The 25409-nt window shown below is 43.8% G+C and overlaps 2 protein-coding genes across 3 annotated transcripts; one reads left to right on the forward strand and one right to left on the reverse strand.

Annotated features, from left to right (window-relative positions):
• The first annotated feature begins 13796 nt into the window (after nt 1-13796).
• TM4SF5 (transmembrane 4 L six family member 5) lies at nt 13797-22991 on the forward strand. 2 transcript variants are annotated; one of them, XM_036766089.1, is made up of 6 exons: nt 13797-13861; nt 13945-14138; nt 15677-15757; nt 22186-22328; nt 22589-22773; nt 22860-22991. In XM_036766089.1, the coding sequence occupies exons 2-6, from the start codon at nt 13968-13970 to the stop codon at nt 22865-22867; spliced, it is 588 nt and encodes a 195-aa protein (XP_036621984.1). In that variant the 5' UTR covers nt 13797-13861; nt 13945-13967; the 3' UTR covers nt 22868-22991. The 2 variants fall into 2 exon arrangements, with proteins under 2 accessions (XP_036621984.1, XP_036621983.1); XM_036766088.1 differs by having other exon boundaries at nt 13815-14138.
• Nucleotides 22992-23890: 899 nt separating this feature from the next.
• VMO1 (vitelline membrane outer layer 1 homolog) lies at nt 23891-25372 on the reverse strand. Its single transcript, XM_036766093.1, has 3 exons — nt 25157-25372; nt 24862-24977; nt 23891-24188 (listed from the first exon to the last, which is right to left on the reverse strand). The coding sequence occupies exons 1-3, from the start codon at nt 25370-25372 to the stop codon at nt 23891-23893; spliced, it is 630 nt and encodes a 209-aa protein (XP_036621988.1).
• Nucleotides 25373-25409: the final 37 nt, after the last annotated feature.

Genomic DNA, 25409 nt, shown 5'->3' on the forward strand with positions numbered 1-25409 from the left:
GGCTACCAGCCATGACTGTGCTCTGTGCTTTAATGGTCCTGAAGGGAGTACCAGAAGTTTCTCTACCCTGCCTCTCCATCATCCCCACACCGCTTCCATTTTGCTCCTTCACACGGTCTCCACTTAGCTGCGAAAGTCCCCTAGAGGTCAAAAGTCACAGGAACTTCGGGAACTTTTAGTCATGTCTTTCTACCTATGGGCATATGCTTCTAGAGGTCTTGTGGTACAGCGCAAAATATACCGAATCTGAGGTAAGAGGATGTGGCATCAAAATAAACACCTCTTAAAATGACAATGATTATTGGTCTGACACCAGTAGTGATCATGCCACTTATATCAAATATACATCACTACATTTAGCAGACATTGTTACTGTTCAATCATGTCCAGTTCTGTCCAATTCATGTCCACTTCTACAGAACACCGTGGGCATGATCACTGGGGTTTTCTTGGCAAAGATACTGGGGTGATTTGCCATTTCCTTCTCTAGCGTGTCCCCATTTTACAGATGATGAACTGAGACAAATACAGGTTAAGTGACTTGCCCAGAGTCGTACAACTAGTAAGTGTCTGAGGCTAGATTTGAACTCAGATCTTCTTGACTCTAGGCCTGGTGCTTCCCCTTAAGCAGAAGTAGCAAAATTCAAAGCATCATGCCTGTTACATGCAGGGCATTGTCAAAGAACAGTATGAATACTTTGTTTTAGGCACAAGTCTGCCCAAAAAATCTATATTAAATATCAATCTAATATGTAAGCATTTCTAGCTTAGAGAGAGAAATGTCCAAAGTTTCCTACGCCTTTCCATGCCCAAGTAATTTGAGGTGACATAGGGATCTTAAACAAGGAAAATACAGTTTTGGGTTAACATTCCAGAAAAATAATTTAACCTTCTACTACAATAACTCAGTTCCTTCCTTGATCATTCCCCTCAAAGAATGGAAAGGAATTTCCTCCCTGAGATCAATATTGATCGCCTGAGGTCAATATTGCAATCCTTTCTGAATAATAGTAGAGTGCATTTCGCTTGGTAGGTCCCTAGACAATTGCATCAAGGCATAGGCAAGGCATGGAACTAAGCAAGAGTTGGGATTGGTTCTCTTTCTTAATCAGTTTCCTTTAGAAGGGACTTACTTTTTGTTCTACTTGCTTTCCTAAAGGAAAAAGTCTAGAAATGGTTTTAAGTGAGAGAAAATATTATTTCTTAATATTAATTCTCAATATTTTCAGTTTTTATTATGCTTCCAAAATGTATTACATGTTGACATCATGAGAGTACATGCATGAATACAGTACAAAAGCAAAAAGTCATAAATATTTTTTTAAAAAGCACAGTTGTCAATAACACTATTAATAGGCCTAAATAGTAACAAGCATGCATAAATGTTGACATATAGGAAAATAAACAAAGACTGGAATTGCACAGCTATAGTAAATACATGATAGTAGCATATTAGCAAATAAACATAAACAGCAAAATAAAACAGAAGCATAACTGAGAAACATGAAATTATTAACATTTGCAACTATACATGCAATTATATGCAAGACACGTCACAAGGGCAAATGTTAGTATTGTTATCTCGATACCTTTTGGGTAACACGTCATTATGGTCAAAGATAGGGGGAGATTTAGCTCCCTTATGACCATGAAATTTTTCTGCCCCTAGTTGATGTGGCTGTGTAAGACCAACAACACCAGCACACAGAAGGGCTGCCATCACAAGTTCTTTGATCTGCTTTTCTAAGGAAAGCAGGGGTTAACAATCTCACTTTAATCAAACATATTTAGATCATTCACTTAGTTCAGGGGGAAAAGCCAGCACCCTGAATTTCAGAGGAAATACAAACAGAGACAATATAAACAGATCAACATTTCTGTCTAACCAAACCACAATATACATAGTCAACAGAGAAGCACCAACATCTGGGTTTTCCAAAGCCGGGTGGGGGTGGGGGGTGGTCTTAACAACAGCTGCCCAGAGTCTTGTCTAGTCAAATCACATGATATTCTTCCAGTGAGCGAGAGCTCCAAACGCTAACCTCTGAGTTTATATACTCTGTTCAGCGTCAAAAGGCGTCACAACCATGTGACTCAGACCTACATGAACTAGGCTTTCCCTTGATGTAAGCAGGTCATCAAGGACTCCCGATTTAATCAAAAAAACAGAACCCAGACTCATCAAAGGCACTTGATTACCTAAGTGCTCCAAAAGAGAAAACGGTAAAAAAGTCCCACCCTGCTTAACACTACAATTTACGTCAAAGACTTATCATCAGTTACCACCATCTATGTACTTACCTTCTTAAACCTGACCTTGGTTCACTCTGAGCATTTCTAGGCCCTGTAACCTAGGAGTCTCTAAAGCTGAAATTCTAGACAGGAAAGATGCTGCCTCTGGTTTCTCTAGGTCCTCCATCTCCAGGAAAAGTTTTTAGGGTTACAATATACAAAGTCTTTATCACTTGAAACATCACATTCAAATACTCTGTACAACTGGTGGGCCATTTCTTTTGCTAAGAGTCCACTAAGCTAATTGTCCATTAGTTATTCCTCCTGTCCATCACAGAGTCTGACTAACTCTCAGGCAACAGGAGCTTGTGATAAATTGTCTTTACAAGTTCTCCCCGCCCCCACCAACCAGGGCAATTATGTAAACATACCTGTTGCCCAGTGGAAGTGAGGAAAAGACAGGAATTTCACTTGTGTTACTCCAGGCTTACCCTATTACTGTACCTCAGAGTGTGACTTCTTCCTTCGGGGAGCACAGGGTGAGCCAGCTTTTACTACAAAGGAATTTTCTAGGTTATAAAAAAAAACTTTAAACAGCAACCTGATGAGTCGTCAGAGCAATGGCTCTCGAGAGCATTATTTAATAAAGCCAATTCAGAGATTCTGCCAATTTCATGGACTTGCAGGGTTCTCCAAGACCTTACAAGTTAGCTAAATCAATTAGATGCTCCAGACAGGGAGTGCCTTTTGTCCCTTTTTAGGTGGCTGAGATAGTAAGTTACTTGTATCTGGCTCTGTAAAGATGAGTCCTTTCGAAGCTGGCTTTCCAATAGTGATCTGCAGGGGAAGGGGTGAAGTTAAGGAAGGGAATGAGGTTTGATTGATTGGATTTATGCAGTTCCTCCATGGCCTGCCACACCCTATGTCTGACCTGCCTTGGGAGCAATTAAGTCTCACCTTCTGAGTGGAACCCCACCAGAATTAAGGCCAACGTTAGCTACAGGACTTAGTAGACATAACCATACAAGCCTGGGCACTTCAACTGATAATATTTGAATGAAAGATTGGGAGAGATCAGAGCAAACAGAGCTATGGATGCCAATAGGTGCTCTGAGGATAGTAGAAGAAGGTCCTATTTCAACCACCCTGCCAGACGGGCAGAGTAGCTCTCCTGCAAGGAGCTTTGGGTGTGGCTTCTGAAAAATGGTTGATAAGAAAACAGCTTATAAGAAAATAGCTTATGTGGAGGTGCTAGTGAAATTGTATCTGTAAATCCCAGGACAGAGACAGTAAGAGCCCTTTACCTCTCCTAAATTTAAGGTATCCCCTAAGGTTCCCAACCTTAGTGGCATTTGAGGGACTTTGGAGACGAATCTGCCTCAGGCCAAGGCCAGGGTTTCTCTGAGGCTAGGAAAGCCATAGTTGTAGGACCTCAAGAGATCTCAAGGCCATATGCCAGAGAGTGATGGGATGTCACATATATGAGGAGCTGCTGGACACCAGCAGCTAGGTTACTATAATACCAGAGGACACTAAACTAACATGTAAAAACACTCTAATTTCCATTAGGAGGTTTTGAGAGGCAGATCACTGAGGGGAGAGACATCCCTCCTCCGGTGGAAGACCCCCTATGTGGATCAATCAGAAGGAGTATAGTGTGGGAATGAACATAATGAGTTCTTGGAAGTCAGTAACCTTTTAGGACCTTTTGGCAAGTTCTATGTGGGTTATTGTGGGAAGAACCAAATGGCCACTCTTGGAGTTACCCAAACGATCCTATATAGCTAATATCAAACAATACTGGATCCTGAGAGAGGTGTAAAAGCTATTTCCTCTCTGGTGATGAAGACGAAGGAGGTTGGAGCACTTCATATACCCAAGGCAGATAGCACCTGGCAGCTCATAGTAGACTACGGGATGCTAAACAAAGTCATCATGCCCATTGCTACAGCTGTTCCTGATCTTGGCAATGTGGTAGCCAGGTAGCCCAGGCCTAGGGTGAGTGGTATTGGGATATCAGCCTTGCCAACGCCTTCTCTGTTCCTGAGATTAGTCAGGACCACTTTGCTTTCAGCTGGGAAAGAGTACTTTCATTGTCCTTCCCCAGGGCTATCTGTACTCGCTCTCATACTGCCATGGTCTGATGGGCAAAGACCTAAAAGAGACTTCCCTTCCTAAAGGTACTTATGGGAATAGCTGCATTGATGATAAAATGTTGATTGGGCCAGATGCGGCAATAATGGCTGAGACTCTGGATTGAACGGTGACCCATATGAGCGACAAGGAGTAGGAAATTAACCCAAGAGAATCCAGGATTCAGCCCACTCAGTGAAGTTCTTACCCAGATGATTCCAGATACAGTTCAGAAAGAGCTTCTGACACTGGCAAGGTGGATTTTGACAGACACCTAGGGGTGGCCAGACCAAATGGCCATAAGGTTTCTAGAGTCAAAAGCAGCTACCACTATAATCTTTTTGAAAAGCAATTGTTCTCCTAGTTGCTACTAAGCAGATGATACAAGGTCACGCTATCACCCTTCACCCAAAGTTGCCTGTTATGAGTTGGATAATGCAAGATGGTCTCTTTCAAACAAGGTGAGTAGGTCACAAGAGTTTTCTATTGTTGAATGGAAATGGTACATTCAAGGCCCCCTGGGCCCTTAACAAACAGGTGGTGACTATTACAGGTAATGACTACTACAGGTAGTGACTACCACAGGTGGTGACTACTACTACATATTGAAGGCTCCAGCCCAAGCCCTCAGCTCCTGCCTATATGGATCTTACTCCTGAACGCCATTTTGTCTGGTTTATTGATGTCTCTGCCTGAGATGAGAGGGTAACAAAACTAGGTTTCACCATTAAATCCCAAGAGGGGTGGGGCTCCTGGCAAGTGGTTCTTGGAGCTTGTTTTTGTTCGGTTGCATCTAACTTCTCATGACTTCATGGACCATAGTAGCCCAGGCTCTTTTATCCTCCACTATCTCTCAAAGTCTGCCCAAGTTCATGTTCGTTGTTTCCATGGCATTGTTTGTCCATCTCAATCCCCTGCCATCCCCTTTCCCTTTTGCCTTCAATCTTTCCCAGGTAAATTCCCTCCTTGTGGATGTACTGGTTTCCATCTTAGTCGCTGTGTCCACTAACTGGCTAAATTTTGTTAGCTTTTGGTGGCAGGACTGCAGATATAATTATCCTCCGTGTTTGTCCATGGCATCAACCTTCATCAGATGGCATTTCACGCATTCATCAATCTATACAGTGAATCTGAGAAAACAGAAATTAAAAATTAAAATAATAATAAATAAATTAAATTAAAAATTAAAAACATTTTAAATAATTGTACTTTTAACCTAGCATAGTTCCTAGCACTTAGTAGGTGCTTAACAAATGCCTCTTAATTGATTATTAATATATTAATTACTCAATGGGGACAGAAAAGGAAAGGAGATGGGGCAGCTAGAAGAAACCTTCAGTCATACCCAAGCCAAAGATAAATTTGGTAAATATACTGCCAAAGACATGACAAGTTGGCAGACCCTTAAAAAATCTAGGGACACTGATGAGATGGCTGAACTACACATTCTGCTTCAGAGGAAGAATGTTAGGGCAGTGAGTGGAGAAGGAAGCAAACTACAGTGCCAATGTTTTAATCCCACATACACGCTGAGTAAATAATAAGTTATCAGTGAAGATATTGAAACAATTGGATATTATCTCATTTTATAATCATAACAACTTTGGGAGGAAGGTGTTATCATTATCTCCATATTACAGAAGAGGAAACTGAGGCAGACCAGTTAAGTGACTTGCCCAGACACGGCTAATGTGCCTAAGGCTGGTTTAGAACTTAGGTCATCCTGACACCAGCACTCTACCTTCTGTACCACTTAGCTGCCTCTGGCATAAACTCAAGTGAAGAGGAACTAGATCAAATGGAGACATACACATCCAGACATCTCCTAAACCTTCTCCTTTTAGATCTCAGGGGGAAGTCAAATGCAATCCTACTGACATTCACTGCTGACTCATGGGAAAGTAATAAGGGAACAAGTCAACAAGTCAACAACAAGCACTTATTAAGCACTTACTGTGTGCCTGGCTCTGTGCTAAGTGCTGTGAATAAATAATAAAGTCTGCTGTTGGAGGTAGGACTCTCAATTCAGGTTCAACTTTGGGATGGAACGAGGTCTAGTAAGTCATTGAACATTGACGAAAGGAGGTTTACTTTGCCCTAACACATCAAAGATAGGCAGCGAGGACACAGTGACACACAACTTCTCTAAATCCAGCCCCTCTTATGTTCATCTGGAAATTCATCTGGTTAGTGGTGATCAGGGTATGGTGACTCACATGGGGTTTGGTGCTCATCAAGTCTGAAAGGCCCAGACTCTAGGCTGGGACTTTTTATGTCCGCAAATGAATGAGAAGCTATATCAGAGAAGCTGAGGCAGGTCCCAGGGACAGGTTTGTCTTCTGTAAAACCTATCCATATTATAGATGGAAGGCTAGAGAAATTGAGTCACAAAATAAAAACCTGGTCCTGTCACACCCTCAAGGAACTCACATTCCAACAGGGAAGACAACACATAAAAAAGAAGCCCAGAAAGGGGAAGAAAGGTACCCATGTAGGAACATGGTGGAGAAAGAATTCTGGAGAGTCAGGAGCAGAACCCAGAGAGGAATAAAGGAATGGCTAGCTTGGGCCTCTTCCTAAAATTCCAGGAGGAACTGACCAATCAGAGGAAGAGACCAAAGGAGGAGAGGAATTTTCCAGCACCAGAAAACTGCAAGGAAAGAGGAATCTTCCTGAATGAGAAGGCTACTGGGATGTAGTAGAGAAAGAGTCCAGAGAGGAACGAGGTTAATGGCTGACCTGGGCCAAGAAGCTTTCTAGACTGTACTTCAGGCTTGCTGAATTCTCAATCAGGCTCATACAAAAGTGTGTATTCTAGATGACAGTTAAGAAACAAGAGAAATTGGGGGAGATGGGGAGGAAAATCAGTTTTCCCCAGCTCACTAACCTATTGCCCAATAGCTGGCAGTCTTGTCAACTCTGGATCTTCTCTCCTTGCGGCTCCTGGCCCCTGTCTCGAGTCTAGGATCGGAGCCTCTGCTCATGGCATATATGACTTAACAGAAAAAAGAGGGACAGAAGGCAAGAGTTACAAAGCAGTAACAAGAAAACTGTTTAGAAGATGAAACTCAAAATAGACATTTTAGAAACTTGAACTGGAGCCACAAAAGGTGGGTGGGAGGGAGGGGTGGAAAAAGAACAAGCTTTTATTATGTGCCTACTAAGTGCCAGGCACTGTACCAAGAGCTTTATAGATATTATCCCCTTTGATTTAGAGACTAAAGGATTAAAATAAGTCATGAATCAAAGAATAAAAGTTTAGAGTAGACAAAATGTTGAAAAGAATGAAGGAAAGAAAACCTTTTTAGAAAAAGCCACAGGAAATTAAATACAAAAATTAACAAACAAAACGAAGAGGAGGAAAAGTGGGGATTTTCCTCGACTACTTAACTGAAAGGAAAAAAAGAGAAGATTTAGATAATTAAATAAAAGGAAGAAAGAAAACAGAGTAAGCTAAGCAAAACTAGGGAAAGGAGTGACAAAGGGGAGAGGGGACTAAGGAAGAGGGGAGGAATGTGGAAATAGGGTCGCCTTCAAATAGATTAAGCTAAAAAAACCTGAAGAGACAAAGTACCATACAGAAGACAGAAAAAAGGCCTACTTCATAGGCTTTTACCCTTTCTTCCCTTTCCTGCATTGTTTTGTTGAGGAGTGATCTCCTCTAATCTACCCTCAGTTCTATTAACCTCTCCTTTATTCCCTTTCCTTTCTATTTTCCCTGCCAAATAAAATGTATTTCTGCACCGAACTCTATGTGCATTCTTTTTTCTTTTGACCAGTTCATATGAAAGTGAAGTTTGTGTCTCCTAGTCCCCTCCTCCTTCCTTGTTTGTATAGTCTTTTAATAGTGCACCCCAGTGGAAGATACAGACTTCATAATAACCTGGAAAAACCTACACAATATAATGCTGAGTGAGCAGAGCAGAACTAGGAGAACATTATACACAGCCACAGATAGATGGATTCTGTGATGATTAACCTTGATAGCCTTAGCTCTTCTCAGCAACGCAAGGTTCAAAGGCAACTTCAAAGGACTCACGATGAAGAGAGCTATCGACATCCAGAGTCTGAATGCAGATTGAGGCACACTTTATGCTTGCCTTTTTTTTTCTCTTGGGTTTTTTTTTTTTTTGGTTTTGTTTCTTCTTTCTCATGATTCATTCCAGCGGTAATAATTCTTCTTTACAACTTGACTATTGTGTAAATAAGTTCCATGTGAAGTTATATGTAGAAGATCTAGCGGATTCCACACGGGGAGAGGGGGGGAGGAGGGGAAGAAAATCTGGAACTCAGGTTCATGCGGAACTGAGTGTTGTAAACTAAAAATAAAAAATCTTAATAAAAAAATAGTGCACCCCAGTTATGGGAGATAACCTGAGTCTAACTCTCCTCCACCACACAGATGTGAAAATGACCAAGAAAGGCCAAAACCCCAAGTCTGTTTCTCAGGGCCATGGCCTGGAGAGGGGGTGGGGAAGGGAGGTGGGCTTCATGCACTGCCCTGCTGAGGGAGAGAAGAGGACAGGAGAGGAGAAGAGAGGACAGGAGAGGAGAGGAGAGGGGAGGGGAGGAGAGGAGAAGGGAGGGGAGATACAGATAGACTGCCTCAATCAGATAATTTTAAAGACATATCACCATTCTGGCTACACAGCCGAGTCAAAGAGGCTGCTCCCAACCACATGATTGGCCAACCAGAATATCTACACATGTGCCAGTCCTCCTCTTCCAAGTACTCCCACACAGGTGATACCATTTTAGGTGATGAGGGCATGCACCAAACCCCTGTTATAGTTATGTTGTTCCAGGATCTCCAAGACAGCTCAAGCTGGAGATTCGTAAACTTTTAGTAATTCTGAAGGGAATCCAGAGCCAAGTCTGAGTTCTGTCTTCTTGGTATGAACTCTGTAATCTCCTCTCCTGGGTTTGGGTCTGGGTAAAGGACTTGTCCTGGTTGGAATTCAGTACCAGTCTAGTCTTCTGGAAAGCTCTGAAGGTTCAGAAGCATCAGTGAATAAATATTTATTAAGTCCTTACTTAATTCCTGGCACCTAGCTAAGACTGAGGGGTACAAAGAAAGGCAAGAGACAGTAGTGCCTTACCTGACAGAGCTTATATTCTAATGGGGGAAAACAGACCACCAAAGAAAGCTAACAGCAGGTGTGGGGGTGGGGGCGGGGGGGGGGGAGATAGAGAAAGGAGAGGCATGGTAGAGAAATCCAGAGCAGTACTCTGAAAGGAAGGAGAGGAATGAAAGTTCCCTTTTGTGCTAGAATTCCTGCCTCGGTTATTCTCCTGCAGGCTTCAGACTAGGTAGGAGGGGGCCTCTAAAACTGAGACCGTACTGAGCTCCCAGGGTCAGAGTCACATAACTGTTGACTAGACAATGGTTAGACAGCTGGGCCTGGAGTCAAGGAGACATGAGTTCAAATCTAACCTCAGATGCTTATTAGTTGTGTGACCCTGAGCAAGCCAACCTCTCTTTGCTTCTGTTTCCTCAACTGTGAAATAAATAAGGATAATAATAGCACATATCTCCTAGGGTTGTTTTCAAGGATCAAAGGAGATAATATTTGAAAAGCGCTTACTTGGCACAATGCGCATAGCAGGTTGTGTATAAATGTTTGTAGTAGTAGTTGTTACTCCATCAGTACACAGCCTAGGGCCAAGGACCACTCCTTGCCCTCAACTGCCAACCCTCAGCACAGGAACCCTTCTCAAGTCCCCCAGTGGAGCTGGGACCCAGCGATGGGGTAGTGAGTGATGGAGCTTCTAGTTGGTACCTGTGCAAAGTATTCATTTGCCTCCCGGCACAAAGCCAGGTCCCATCTTTATGAGTCTGGAACCTCCTCTGACCAACCTGGGCTCAAGCAAATCGCCATCTGGTGGACAATCCAGACATTGAATTCAATCAATAATTAAGACTGACGAGCTGTCTTTCTGCAGGTTTAACCCTTGACAAACATGAGCTGGTAGCTCAAGCAAAGTGCCATCTGGTGAGTGATTCAGATATTAAGCCCTTTCATTTGATAATTAAGAGGGACAAATTGTCTTTTTGTAGTTTAAGGAAGACACACTTGAGCCACAGCCAAACCCAAAGGGGCCAAGCTAGGAGATCGGGATGGCAAGTGTCACAACTTAAAAAGGTTTTATAAACCTTAATGTGTTGTGTCCTTCTGACAATATAGGTCTGGAACTTAGAAGAGTTATCAGGATTGAAGATATAGATTTGGGAGTATGTACACATAGCATTTAAGTTTAAATTAAAGTTAAATTAAGTTTCAAATGAGGTTACCAAGAGAGACAGTATAGTTCTTCTCTGAAGAGATGAGGGTCAGGGACTGAACTTTAGGTAACACCTACTTTAACAGGTTGGGAATTGGATGAGGAGGCAACAAAGGGGACAGAAAATAGACAGGTGGGGGGGAAAAGGTAACTGATGCCAGGAGAGTAGAAAATACTCAGTGATAGCAAGTGTGGAAGCATATTTGAAAGGTTTTTTAAAAAAATTTAATAGAATTTTATTTTTTCCAATTATATCTGAAGATAATTTTCAACATTCATTTTTTATAAGATTTTGAGCTCCAGATTTTTCTGCCTCCTCCTCCTCCCCCCTTCCAAGATAGCAATCTGATATAGGTTATACACGGTAATCATTGTCTTCTATTTTTTCATTCTTTTGGTTTTATTTTTTAATTTCTTGATTTCTCATAAAGTCATTAGTTTCCATTTGTTCCATTCTAATTTTTAAGGTAGTATTTTCTTCAGTGGTCTTTTAGACCTCCTTTTCCATTTGGCTAATTCTGCCTTTCAAGGCATTCTTCTCCTCATTGGCTTTTTGGACCTCTTTTGCTATTTGGGTTAGTCTTTAAGGTGTTATTTTCTTCAACATTTTTTTGGGTCTCCTTTAGCAAACTGTTGACTCATTTTTCATGATTTTCTTGCATCACTCTCATTTCTCTTCCCAATTTTTCCTCTACTTTTCTTACTTGATTTTCAAAATCCTTTTTGAGCTCTTCCACAGCCTGCGACCAATTAATATTTTTGGGGGGGTTTTGGATGTAGGAGTTTTGACTTTCTTGCCTTCTTCTGGTTGTACGTTTTGATCTTCGTTGTCACCAAAGCAAGATTCTATAATCTGATTTTTTGCCAATGTTTGCTTATTTTCTCAGTCAATTACTTAACTTTTTAGCTCTTTGTTAAGGTAGGTCTCTGCTTCCAGTGTGGAGGGTGTACTGTCCCAAGCTTCAAAGGTTTTGTGCAGCTATTTTCAGAAATGTTTCTGGAGACCTGTAAACAGTTCGGTTTTTCCAAGGTTGTATGATGAAAGAAAAGGTGTTTACTCCTCTTGTGGTCTGTGCTCTGGTCTGTGAGTGACCACAAGCACTCTTTTCTGCCTTAGAACTGTGAGGAGGATTCCCTCTCCACTGCAGCCACCAGCTCCACCATGCCAATGCTCCTCCTCACACCAAGACCTCCATCCAGGACTTCGACCCAGATCCAAGTATGGGCAAAGCAAGAGAATCCTGCCTTAGCACCACCAAAGAGATCCCTGTAATCCATCTCTGATCAGCTGCTAGATCCCCCCACCGTCTATGGGATGAGTGCTCCGGAAGCAGCTGCTACTGCTATCACTGGGGCTGTCCTGGGGCTGGGCCTCGGCTGGACCTTGCTCCTCTCTCACCCAGGTCCAACAGACCTTTCTTACTGACCTTCTAAGTTGTCTTTAGTGTTTGTGGGTTGAGAAATCAGGAAACCACCACAGCTACCAGTGATTCAGTCCCCTGAGCCTGCTCCAGCTCGTCTGTGCTGGTGCAGCCCATCCTGGACTGTGCTCTTTTCTCAGATTGCTGCAACAGACCTTTTCTATCAACCTTCCAAGTTGTCTTGGGCTGGCAATTTGTTTCACTCTGTCATTTTGTGGGTTCTGCTGCTCTAGAATTTGTTTAGAATCATTTTTACAGGTATTTGGAAGGGTTTGGGAGAGAGCTCAAGCAAATCCCTGCTTTTTCTCCACCATCTTGACTCCACCCCCAACAGTGCCAATTCTTAAGGAAGTCTGATTGGGGAGACAACACATGAAGAACTATGTACAAAAAAATATATACAGAATAAATGTGGTGTAAAATCATGGAATAATCCAGCAGAGGGAAAGCATTAGCACTAAGAGAGATCAGGAAGGGCTTTCTGTAGAATGTGGGATTTTAGCTGGAGGGAAGCTAGGGAAGCCAAGAGGTGGAGATGAGGAGAGCCATGGCAACATGGGGCACAGCCAGTGAAAACTTTCATAGTGGGGAGAGGGAGTGCCTTGTTTGAGAAACAGCAGGGAGGCCAATGTCACTAGATCAAAGAGTATTGGGGTGGGGGGGCCTGCAGAGTAAACTATAAGAATACTGGAAAGGTAGGGGTGGACCATCAGATTATGAAGGGTTTTAAACAGAGGATTTTGTATTTGATCCTAGAGGTGATAAGGAGCCACTGGAGTTTATTGACTGGGGTGGGGGTGACATGGTCAGACCTTCAATTTAGGAAGATCCCTTTGACAGATGAATGGAAGATGGACTCAGATGGGAAGAGAATTGTGGCAGGGACACCAGTCAATAGTCTCCTCTCTTGGAGTGAGAGAGAGGTGATAAAGGCCTGCACCAGTGTGGTGGCAGTGTCAGAAGGGAAGGAAATATGTGGGAGAGATGAAGCAAAGGTAAAAGCTGACAGGTCTTGGCAACAGATTAGATATGATGTGGGGGGTGAGAGTGAGAAGTTGTACATGACACTTAGAACGCCTGGGTGACAGAGAAGGTGGAGGTGCCCCCAACAGTAATAAGGAAGTTAGGAAAGGGGGAGGATTTGGGGGGAGAGATAATAAGTTCAGATTTGGACATGTTCAGTTTAAGATGTCTTAGACATCTAATTCAAGGGCTCTTTCTATAGCTTCTGCTGTGCTTAAGTCTCCGTCCCACATTATTCCTGCTCTAAGAGCAGGAGGAGGAATTGGTTGCTCACTGTGGTCGTCTGTCTCTGAAAGGGGAGTGTGACATTTTACCATGTGCCCCTTGGGGGATACACAGTCCATTCTGTCAGGAAACCTGATCCCTGAGCTCTATCCATGCTTTTCTGTCTTCTTTTTTTCTTTCCTCCTGGGATAGTTTTCCAATATCAAAGGTATTGCCCTGGTCTCAGGAAAATAGAGAAAAACTGGAAGAACTTGGAACTTCTCTGTGTGGAAAAGGTCTCCTGAAAACTTGTGGAAGGGTTCTGGAGCAATGAAAAGCAGGTGACTTCAGATATTGATCGTTGATAACCTCCTCTTCAAAGTTCAGCCTCCCCCTTCTCCCACATCCTCTCTCTCTTGCTCCACACACAGCCACAAACGTCATCACCCCTGTTTTTGTCTCTTTCCACTTGTGTGTCTCTCCCTTATCAATATTTCCTGGTTCCAGGTTTCTGCCACACCCCCCACCTGCCCTTTGTCCCTTTCACCAGGCTCCCTTTTCCTGAGGTACCACGATCACTTTCTCTCCCCTCAAACTCTCTCTGCTTTTCTATATTTCTTACTCTTCTCTCTCTTCACCTCCTCGTCAGGAGTTGCCACTTCTCCACTCATCATGTGTACAGGGAAGTGTGCCCGATGTATCGGACTTAGCCTCATCCCAATGTCCATCATCTGCATATTGGCCAATATCCTCCTCCTGGTGCCCAATGGTCAGACCAAGTGGACTGAACATCTCGGCCTGCACGTGCACCTCTCAGCAGGCTTTATTGGAGGGGGCATTATGGTAAGACATATGGTGGAAACAGGGATAGAGTTGGGGGTGGGGGTTGGGGGGAGAGGATTAGGTCCCTAAAGAGATGGTATTTGGGGTGGAATGATGACAATATTAGTACAGTAATGAAATTTCTGAGGGTGGGGAGCCCCATTTTTCTAGCCAGCTTCATCAACCCTATTATTTGGAGAGGTGGTGAAATCACCTGGCTACCTAGTCTGCATTGAGACAGGAAAAATAGCTGATGGGTTGGGGGTCATCAATGCACAATAACCAGCATTGGATGGGGCAGGAGCAAAGGAGAAGGAGAGATACAATGATACTGAACCAGTCACATCGGCTGAGGGTGTTTTTCTCTGTCCTACCTCGTGCCCAGTACCCTTTCTCTTCTCATGTTGATATTCTGGTGGTTGGGAGACTTGTGAGGATGGGCCTTCCTGGTTTTCCTCTTTGTCTTATCCACCCTTAATCCTATTTATTTTGAGGTTTAATTGGACAGGCAGAGAGACTGAGATACACAGGTATCAACCTTCAACCCTGTGATCTGGCCTGTTTTAATGACACAAAAATAGTATAGATAAGGCATCTCTGCTCACCCTGCTCCCCATCCCTGACCCTTGGTCCCAGGTATGCTTTCATTCACAAATAGGAAGTTCCTTCCAAGGTCTAACCCTCATCTCTTCTGCTGTACTCCTTCCCAGTTGCTCTCTGGTTCTAATGGAAAGATTGGGGAGGGGCAGGAATTTCCAAGACTCCAGTGAGGATTGTAAAGTAGGTAAATAACGGAAAGGCAGTCCATATGGTAGCAATAAAACTAATGGTTTAAAAAAAATGGGAAAGAACTTTGGCATTTTAAGTTTTACTATGTATGTTCCTCACAACATACAAGTATATATATACATATATATATATATATATATATATATGTGTGTGTGTGTGTGTGTGTATACTATATATATATACCCCATTTTATAGATAAGGAAACTGAAGCTGACAAAGAGGATAACCCAATCCAATCACAAGACCAGGTCCTCAACTGCTAACTTGATTTATAAGTAATGGGGCTAACCACTTGATCTCTGTACCCTGTTGTCCTCATCGGTAAAATAACGGGTGGACAAGGTGAACTGGATTATTTTTATAATCTCTTATAATTCTTTGACAACCTATGAATTTATAAATGTGGGTCTAGAGCAAGAGAAGTCCAGATTAGAGATGAAGGTTTGAGAATCATCCATAAATAAAGCAGTAGTGGAAGCTCCAGAGAATTGACAAAGGAGAGAGTAGGGAGAGAAAGGCAGAGACTCCAGGACTGATCCTCAGGGTATTCCAGAATCCGACGTGAGCCCTATAAACATGTGCATCCATCATATCTCAGATGCTGAGATCCAGGTTAGCCCTTTCCCTAAGTCAACACTTTCCCTTCCATCATTTTTAACCAAGCAAAAAATGGTGGGAATAGAAACTGGGAGCTAACAATCTGTCTGGCCATGCTTTCAGTCTTGGTGAGTGGAGGTCTGATAATCATTCCTCTCCCTTTTCTCCTATAGGTGCTATGTCCTGGAATATCTGCTGTTCGAGCAGGGGGTAAAGGGTGCTGTGGAGCTGGCTGCTGTGGAAATCGTTGTCGAGTAAGGCCCACACCCACACCCACACACTATCCACCATCAGGTGCTCTTTGCACACATTACTAATCTAAGTATCCCCACCCCTCGCCCCTCACCTCTCACACTAGGGGCCTGCTCTTTAATCCTGCTTCCCTCTCCACCACAGTCTTTAAAAATGCTTTATTACAAAATGTAAAATGGATAATTTTGATTATGTTAAATTGAAATGTTTTTGTATAAAAAAAGCCAACGCAACAAAGATTAGGAGGGAAGTAGAAAATCGGGAGAAAATCTTTACAACCAGTGTCTCTGATAAAGGCCTCATTTCTAAAACATACAGGGAACTGAGCCAAATATATAGGAATACAAGTCATTCCCCAATTGAGAAATGGTCAAAGGATATGAACAGGCAGTTTTCACAGAAAGAAATTAAAGATATCTATAGGCATATGAAAAAATACTTGAAATCACTACTGATTAGAGAAATGTAAATCAAAACAACTCTTAGGTACCACATCTCTCCTGTCGGATTGGCTAAAATGACAAAACAGAAAAATGATAAATGCTGGAGAAGATGTGGGAAAATTGGAACATTGTTACATTGCTAGTGGAGTTGTGAGCTTATCCAGCCATTCTGGAGAGCAATTTGGAACTATGCCCAAAGGGCTATAAAAATGTTCATACCCTTTGACCCAGCAATACCACTTCTAGGGTTGTATCCCAAAGAGATCACACAAGTGGGAAAAGGACCCATATGTACAAAAATTTTTATAGCGGCTCTTTTTGTAGCTAAGAACTGGAAATCAAGGGGATGCCCATTGATTGGGGAATGGCTGAACAAGCTGTGGTATATGAAGGTAATGGAATACTATTGTGCTATAAGAAATGGGGATGATACAGACTTCATAACAACCTGGAAAAACCTACATGACATAATACGAAGTGAGTGGAGCAGAGCCAGGAGAATATTATGCACAACCACAGATAAATGGATTCTGTGAGCACTAACCCTGACAGACTTTGCTCTTCTCAGCAACACAAGGTGCAAAGACAACTCCAAAGGACTCATGATGGAGAGAGCTATCTACATCCAGAGAAAGAACTATGAAGTATGAATGCAGATTGAGGCGCACTTTATGCTCGCTTTTTCCCCCCTTTTTTCTCTCTTTTGTTATTGTTTTTGGGTTTTCTTTTTTTGGTTCTGTTTCTTCCTTCTCATGATTCATTCCATTGGTCATAATTCCTCTCCACAGCTTGACTAGCGTATAAATTAATTCAATGCGAAGTTATACATGGTAGTTATATGAGATTCCATGCCGTCTTGGGGGCATTATGGTAAGACATATGGTGGAAACAGGGATAGAGTTGGGGGTGGGGGTTGGGGGGAGAGGATTAGGTCCCTAAAGAGATGGTATTTGGGGTGGAATGATGACAATATTAGTACAGTAATGAAATTTCTGAGGGAAATTTCTAGCCAGCTTCATCAACCCTATTATTTGGAGAGGTGGTGAAATCACCCAGCTACCTAGTCTGCATTGAGACAGGAAAAATAGCTGATGGGTTGGGGGTCATCAATGCACAATAACCAGCATTGGATGGAGGGAGGGAGGGAAGAAAATCCGGAACTCAAAATTATGTAGAACTGAGTTTTGTAAACTAAAAATTAAAAAAATAAAAACAAAACAAAAAAAATAAAAATGCTTTAGCCCAGGGCTAGGGAACCTGTGGGTCTCGTGGCCTTCTAGGTTCTCGGGTGCCGCCTTTTGACTGAGTCCAATTCTACAGAACAAATCCTTTTATTAAGGGGATTTGTTCTGCAAAGTTTGAATTCAGTCAAAGGGCCACATTTGAGGACCTAGAGGGCCACATGTGGCCTTGAGGCTGAAGGTTCCCCACCCCTGCTTTAACCTTTCCGGTGTAAATGGTGCTTTAAGGTTTTCAATCCAGTAATCCATTTTACAGCTGAGAAAATAGAGGCCCAGAGGAGATAAAATTTTTAAAAATTGTAAAGCCCTTTGCAAACCTTAATGTGCTATACAAATACTAGCCATTATTAATAATAATAATGTGAGAGATTAACTCAGTTTCTTTGCCTGTTAAACGAGGGGGATTGGGTTCATGGATTTCTCAGCCACCTACTGGTTCCCTCCTCTTCACTCACAATGCTCTCCCTTTTGTTGATCTCATCGGCCCCCAACATGACTCCCAAATATCCATATCTAGCCCACATTTCTCCAGTGTTGTATCACCACCTGCTCCCTTGGATCTCTTCATGTCTTCCTTCTCTTTCAGCTCCCCGTCCAATCAGTTGACAAGTCTTATAGATTCTACATCTAAAACATCAGTCAGTCCATCTCTCCGGTCAGTCCTCTTCTCTCTATTAAAAAGGCTACTATCCTCTAATTTGGGTCCTTATCACCTCTTACATAGCAGCCATTAGCAAACTACGACCAGAGGGCCAAATCTGCCTGCTGCCTGCTTGTATGACCAGAGAACTAAGAATGGTTTATACATTTTTTAATTAAATAGAAGTGTATTTAAATACAAAAACCATTCTTAGCTCTTAGGCTGTATAAAATGAGGCCACATGCTGGATTCCATAGTTTGTCAAGCCCTGGACAGCTATTAAATTAACCTTCCTGCCTCAAGTATTAAATTAACCTTCTCCAATTCATCTTCCCCACAGCTGCCAAAATCATCTTCCTAAAACACAGGTCTGACCATGTCAATTCTAGGATCAAAAATCTTCAGTGCCTTTTTATTACCTCTTGGCTAAAACACAAATTTCTCAGCCTGATGTTTAAAAGCCCTTCTCCATTCTCCTGTAGCTTTTCCTTCAGATTTATTTCACTTTTACACAATCTATGTTCAAGCCAATCAGTCTGACTGATTGGCTTTTCTCTTGGAACTCAGTATTCCATTTCCTGTTTCTGGACCCTTCGTGTGAGCTGCTTTTCTTCCTCGACCTTCTCCCCCAGCTATAGTTGGAATTAGCTCAGTCAGTTAATCAACAAGCATTTTTGTTGGTGTGTAGCAAGTTTTTTTTTTTACTTAATAGTATTTTATTTTTTTTCCATTTACACGTAAAGATGGTTTTCAACATTCAGTTTTATAAGACTTTGAATTCCAAATTTTTTTCTCCATCCCTCCATCCCCTCCTCAAGATGGCAAGCAATCTGATATAGGTTATACATGTACAATCATATTAAACATATTTCCGCATTAGTCATTCAACAGGCATTTATTAAGAACCCTCTGCTTCTTGGAATCCTGAGCACCCTTCCCGTCTCAGCCCATGTGCCAGCTCTTACACAAGGCCTTAGCTGACTCCCCACCTCAGTTTTGAATGCTCTCCTCCTCTTTCCAAATAACTTTGTAGATATTTGGCATTTACATATATGTACAATATTTCCTCCAGCAGAATATAAGCTCCTTGAGGACTCAATTTTGCTTTCTTCTGTTTTTGTGTTCCCAGTGCCTACCACAGTGCTTTGCTCAAAGCAAGAACTTTAAAAATACTTGCTGAATGGATTGTTGATAAATTGATTGAGTTCATTCCAGCCACTGGAATAGGGCTGAGAGGTAGAGCGATGGATGGATTGGAAACAGCTTGTGCTAAGACCCAGGAGCAGGAAATGAAATGGATTGGCTGGGATATAGATTGCATGAAAGTTGGTAATATGAAATAAACCTGGAAGAGAAAGCTGAACCCAAAAGTGAAGGATTTTTAAATGCCAGGCTGAGAAGTTTGTGTTTTATTCAAGAGGCAATAAAAAGCCACTGATGACTTTTGATTATAGAAATAACACGGTCAGACCTGTGCCTTAGGAAGATGATTTTGGTACTGTGCAGGGAGTACAATGGAGAGGGAAGACATTTAAGGCAGGGCCACCAATCAGAAGGCTAGTACAGTGATCCAGATAAAAGTAATGAGTCTGATCTAGAGTAGTGCTCTTGTCAGTGGTGAGAAGGTGACTGATGGAAGAGATGTTTTGGAGGTAAAATTGGCAGTCAACTGAGTATATAGGGTAAGAGAAAGTAAAGAGTCAAGGATGACTGGGATTTCGAATCTGGATAACTGGAAGGATGGTGATGAACCTAGACAAAAAAAAAAGGGTTTGAAGGTTGAAGTACGAGAAAGTTTGGTAATAAATATAGATATTTTGTAGATGTATTTGTTTTGGACATGTTGAGTTTGAGATGCCTATGGGATATACAGGTAGAGACTTCCAGCAGGCAGTTGGGGATAGATAATTGGAATTCAGGAGGGAGAATGTGAGCTAGAATTGTAGTTTTAGTGTATCTTTAGCATAGAAATGATCATTGAACCCAAACAGAATGTTTAAGAAGAAGATCAGGGAACAAATGATACAGAATCACTCTTAGAGGGTGGGACATAGTCCAACAAGGGAAACTGAGGGGAGCGGTAAGACAGAACAAGAAGATTGCAGTGTCACAAAAGAGGAGGAAACAGACATTAACAACAGTGTGAAAAGCTGCAGAGTGAGCAAGTATGAGTATTGAGAAAAGACCATTAGAGTTAGCAACTACAGCAATTGTTGGTGACCTTGAAGAAAGCAGTTTCAAAGTTCCATCCATACCCTTGGGCCTCTCTGCTCGACAAAGTAGAGTGGGAGATGTTTTCTCATATCTTTTCTTTGGGGCCAAGCTTGTTCTTTAAAATTTTACAAAATACATCAATTGTTTTGTGTCCATTTACAGTTGTATTCACAGTATATTTTCTTGACTGTGTTGAGAGAGCACATTTAATCAAAGGTTGAAGGCGTTGAAAAATGACTAGGAGGTAAGGAAATACAGCTCACACCCCCCACCCCAGCCCCCTTAAATAAAGATGTTTGGCTGTGAAAGAGAGGTAAGATATAGGACTACTATTTGAGGCAATGACAGGGTCCAGGGAAAGGTTTGTTTGTTTTTAAGCATGGGGGGATGGACCTGGGTATGTGTTTTGGTTGATGGGAAGTGGCCAGTGATAAGTAGGGATTGAAAATGACAGATGTGATGAGATAGAGGCAAGCTGCCAGAAGAGACGCTGGGAAATGAGGTGGAGGACACAATTACAGCGTTTGTTTTTGGCAAGAGGAATGACTGCTTTATCAGAACCTCGTTCAAAGGAGGAGAGAATGTGCATGCTAGTGGTTATACAGAGGTGTTTTAATAAAGAAGGGGAGGGCAGCTAGGTGGCCCAGTGAATAGAACACTGGCCCTGGAGTCAGGAGGACCCGAGTTCAAATTTGACCTCACCCACTTGACACTTACTAGCTGTGTGACCTTGGGCAAGTCACTTAACCCTAATTGCCTTCCCTTTCCCCCTCCCCCAAAAAAATAAAGAAGGGGTATCTCTTGACCTATTTTCTCAGTAAAGTAGGAGTGGCAGGCCTCCGCTAGGGGATACAGAGGGTGGGAGGGAGAAGTAATAATAGCTAGCATTTAAGAAGAAAAGAGAAGATCTATAATAGCTCTTCTAGGGAGGGAGAGCCTAGGGAAGGAGAGCGGTGAAGTCACTCAAAGAATAAATGGACTGCCATGCAGCGGTGAGGGCCCAGTTGAAATCTAACTATATATATTCGTAGTAGGTGCTGGTTGGCACAGTTGCATCACCAGTGTTTAGTAGCTAGATCAGTAAGTACCTGGTGATTGAGCACCCCTTCCTTTGCTTCACCCAGAGGCGGCTTGGAGATGCTGTTAGAAGACATCCCGGGTGGGGGATGTGCCCTTGGCACCTGGTTAGGCCTAGTGAATGACAAACTTTTAGATCCCTTCCTACAATCTGACTTGCCCAAGGGCACATAGCTAGTCAGACAGATGAAATCCAAAATGTCCTGAATCCCTTCCTATGTCAAGGATAGCATAGCTGCCTCCTTTTGCATACATGATCTCTGAAGTCATTGGAAAGCACACTGTCCTTGGGAATCAGAACATGTTTTAGTCCCCTTAACTCCCCATATATGACCCTGGACAAGTCATTTCTCCTCTTTGGGCCTCAGTTTCCTCTTCTGTAAAATGAAGGAATAGCACTAGTCTTCAAGGTCCCTTCTAGCTCCAAGAATCATAAGAGTACTACACCTCCCTGGAAACCTATAGGGATTAATTCTTAATTTTGTGACCTACAGGCGAGGGAGGTGTGTTTTTATTTTTAAATAGTCAGTGGAGGCTGTAGGGGTAGCAGTAATGCTGGGGCTACCCTGGGGCGGGGCAACGGATCACTGAGCCTCTCCATTTCCACATTGTGGAAAGAGTACTGGACTTGAAAGCAAAGGATATGAGTCTGAATGTGGGCTCTGTCACTTAATACCTGGATATGATCAGGGTCACTTGACCTCTCTACTCTCCTTCCCTCATTTGCAAAATGAAAACGATTGGACTAAAATTTAGTCACTAAACGGACTCCTAAGGTCCCCTCCAGTTTCAAATCTCTGTGTCCTGCTTTCCAGATGCTGAACTCCGTCTTTTCTTCGATCATCGGGGGTATCGGGGCCATTTACTGCCTCTCGGTGTCCGGTTCGGCGCTTGAGGAGGGCCCCAAATGTCTAACGGGGCTACCTGACAAGTGGGGCTACCCCTTCCAAAACAGCAAGTAAGGCCAGACCTGACTCCCAATACCTCAGCCGAGCCTCCCCGCCCAACACCTCAGAAAACCTCCCGGTTACAACAGAAAAAGCCCAGGCTTGCCGAAACACAGGCAAGACCCAGGGCGCGCTCCTCCACCAAGCCAAAGGGAAGCCCCGCCCCCTCCCACCGGGTGTGCCCCTGGTAGAGACCCTTATCCTTCCTCGCGGGAGGAGTTTCTCGACTGACCCTTTGGCTAGTCTTCTATCTTGGCCACTTCCTCCGTAGTGGGAATTACCTGCGCAACAGTACGCTGTGGGACCTGTGCCTGGACCCTCCCATAGTGGTACCCTGGCATGTGACTCTGTTCGCGCTGCTGGCGGCGGTGTCAGCTCTGGAGCTAGTGTTGTGCGGCATACAGCTAGTGAACGGGGTCCTAGGAGTTTTCTGCGGGGATTGCAGGAAAAGAGGAGGTAAGGGTCCCTAGAGCTGCGGCGGAGCGGGAGCGCTTGGGCTTGCAGACACCTGGGAGTGGTCTCTTCTCTTCTTCCTCCTCCAGGACCTTGAGCACGGAAGCTGCGGGGCACACGTTCCTGCCAGAGCGCTGTTTCCAAGGAGCTGGGGGACGAGAGTGGGCGGTCCCCACTCCTTTTTCCCCGTCAGCTGAAATAAAGCACTTTGATTCACACTACCTTTAGCTCTGCCTCTGTCTCATCTGAGAACCCGATGGATTCCTAGTCCCCTCCTATCCTACCCAGGTGGACCAGGAGAAACCTTTGGGTGTCCTTTGCCCGTCCTCAACATGGTTTTCCACTGAGGGCTGCACAGAGTCAAGGTCCAACAGTCACCTCCCAGCTAGGGAGAGTCTTGACTCAGCTAGAGTCTTGACTGGTTTTGAGTCCGTGAAGTGTAATAATAACTAAAATAAGCCTTTAAAGTTAAAATGTACCTTACCTCATTTGAGCTTCCCAGGAACGCTGTGACTTGAGATCTCCTGGGAGTGAGAAGAGAGGTTGAAAACCATGGGTAATACTAGGTTTTTTAGAGTGAAGTTTCAAGCCCAGGTGAGTAGGAGGATGGTGACTTCAACTTTCTTGTCTATAAAATGGGAATAACCACCGCCCTGCTTCGCAGAATTGTTGTGAAGGAAATAATTGCTCTTATGGAGCAGAAAACAATTGTACAGAAGGGGAGAGAGATTTTTTTCTCCCCAAGATCACAGAGCTAGCACTTACCAATGTTCAGGACACAGTGAGGGGAGGAGTGAAGGGTACAAAGAACAAAACCCGGTCCCTGCCCTCCTTGGCAGTTTACAATTTAAGTGGAGGAAATACATATGAAGGTGCAGGAGGGATTCAGCTGACACCTAAGTTCCTCAGTAACACACAAGACGAAAGATTGGGATAGAAGGAGATTTAATATGGATGAATAAAAGAGAAGGTTGGGGAGGTTGGAGTATATGTGGGGAGGACAAATCTGGGCAACATCAGATTCCCTTAAGGAGTAAACTGCCTTTTGAGCACTTCGTGAGAGATTTGGGGGAAGAGAAGTTTGAGGGGAGAGAAACCGATAAGCAATTTGTGGTGGATCTCAGCTGGTGCAACAGAAAAGACGAAGGTCGTTGACTGCTGTATCATCCCTGAGCCCACGGGGAGGCTCCAGCTTGGTTTGGAGGCCACAAACACCCTTGGGGCAACTGTCACTCCAGGATCCAAACTCGCCCCACTCCAGACCGGGCCCTTCTAGCTCTTCGGCCCCCGAGCAGCGGAAGCGCACGTTGTTAGCTGCAGTGTTGTCTCCTGGTGTCCTGGAATCTTCCACACGTAGTGAGAAGGAGGTGAGGAAGCCGCCATCTGGACACCACAGTGGCTCAGACCATGCTCCCCACCTTTGAGTAGAGCAGACAGGGTTGACGCACTGGGGTGTGGAACTCTCCATTTTACAGTGTCCCCACCAGAATTCCAGTTCCCAAGTTCTCCAAATCCTAAGATCTTCCCCAAATAGCCTAATTCTATGTTGCACAAGGGGAGGTTCTTTTAGCTCCCCTACGCAAGGGAGAGGTAAGCAAGGGTGCTGGGATGTATGGCCTGTTCACCTTCCCCTACTGCGGTTAAAGCATTTGCAGCTTCTATCTACATTCGGTACACCTAGAGAACTCCCAATCAGTCCCGAGAAAGAGAAAACTCAGTAGTATTGGTGTGTCTGCACACACACACACTCGCTCTCTCTCTCTCTCTCTCTCTCTCTCTCTCTCTCTCTCTTTCTCATTCACACGCACGCACTCACTCACTCACTCTATCCCACTACCCTGTCCTTGAGCTTTTCTCTCCTAACCACCTTACCCGGTAGGTTTCTAGTTACAGAAGAGACTGAGTTCCTGTCCCCAGAGGATTCAAATTAGGACCTTCCTTTGGGCACAGGTCAAACTGGAAGCGCCTAAGAAAATTTCAGGAAATACTGTCCCAGTTCTCCTCAAGGCCTTACCCTGCCCCTCTTAGTTTCCTAGGGGAGGGGGTAAAGGATTCTGTCTCTAGGGTCGCTGGAGAAGAGGCTTCAAATACCTTCCCGACTGAGACTCCACCACGTGAGTGTTGCGCTCAGCGTTGCCTCGGGCGCAGTGAAGCCGGACCCCATTCAGGGCCGTGTCATCTCCAGGGATGCCTTGGGGGCGTTCGACCTTAAGGAGTGAAGGAAACGAAGAATGAGAGTCCTGGTTTCCCAATCCAGGCAATAGGAGGAGACCGAGGGAAGGACGCCTCCAAGCCCCTCTGGCCACCAGTCAGGGACCCAGGCATCTAACTCCTGTCCCCACTGCCCACTTGAATTCCCCAGAGACCCAGACGTAGGGCCCCCAACCTTGAGGGAAAAGCCACTGGCGAAGAATCCATCCGGACACATCTCGGGCCACGCCCAATCTCCCCAGGGTCCTCCGTTGGGCACCTCGATAACAGCTGTGTAGGGGCGCCCCTCACGCTCACTGGAGTCGCTGTCCACCGCAGAACCTGGCCTGAGACATGATCCCAGAAGAAGCAGAAGCAGCACAGGAAGTGGCGCCATGGTTCCCGAAACCATCCTACCTTTCTGTCAGGTCTAACACTGTACTCACGGT

The sequence above is a fragment of the Trichosurus vulpecula genome, chromosome 7 (genome assembly GCF_011100635.1).
Source record: "Trichosurus vulpecula isolate mTriVul1 chromosome 7, mTriVul1.pri, whole genome shotgun sequence".
NCBI lineage: Eukaryota > Metazoa > Chordata > Mammalia > Diprotodontia > Phalangeridae > Trichosurus > Trichosurus vulpecula.

What these genes read in the sequence shown, in the direction of transcription:
- TM4SF5 (XM_036766089.1), top strand. Translation starts at nt 13,968, where the DNA reads ATGTGTACAGGGAAGTGTGCCCGATGTATCGGACTTAGCCTCATCCCA. An exon ending in TTATTGGAGGGGGCATTATG is followed by an intron (nt 14,139 to 15,676) that starts GTAAGACATATG and finishes TTTCTCCTATAG; the next exon opens with GTGCTATGTCCTGGAATATC. An exon ending in TACCCCTTCCAAAACAGCAA is followed by an intron (nt 22,329 to 22,588) that starts GTAAGGCCAGAC and finishes CTTCCTCCGTAG; the next exon opens with TGGGAATTACCTGCGCAACA.
- VMO1 (XM_036766093.1), bottom strand. Translation starts at nt 25,372, where the DNA reads ATGGTTTCGGGAACCATGGCGCCACTTCCTGTGCTGCTTCTGCTTCTT. An exon ending in CCAGTGGCTTTTCCCTCAAG is followed by an intron (nt 24,978 to 25,156) that starts GTTGGGGGCCCT and finishes TCACTCCTTAAG; the next exon opens with GTCGAACGCCCCCAAGGCAT. An exon ending in GTGGAGTCTCAGTCGGGAAG is followed by an intron (nt 24,189 to 24,861) that starts GTATTTGAAGCC and finishes CTCTACTCAAAG; the next exon opens with GTGGGGAGCATGGTCTGAGC.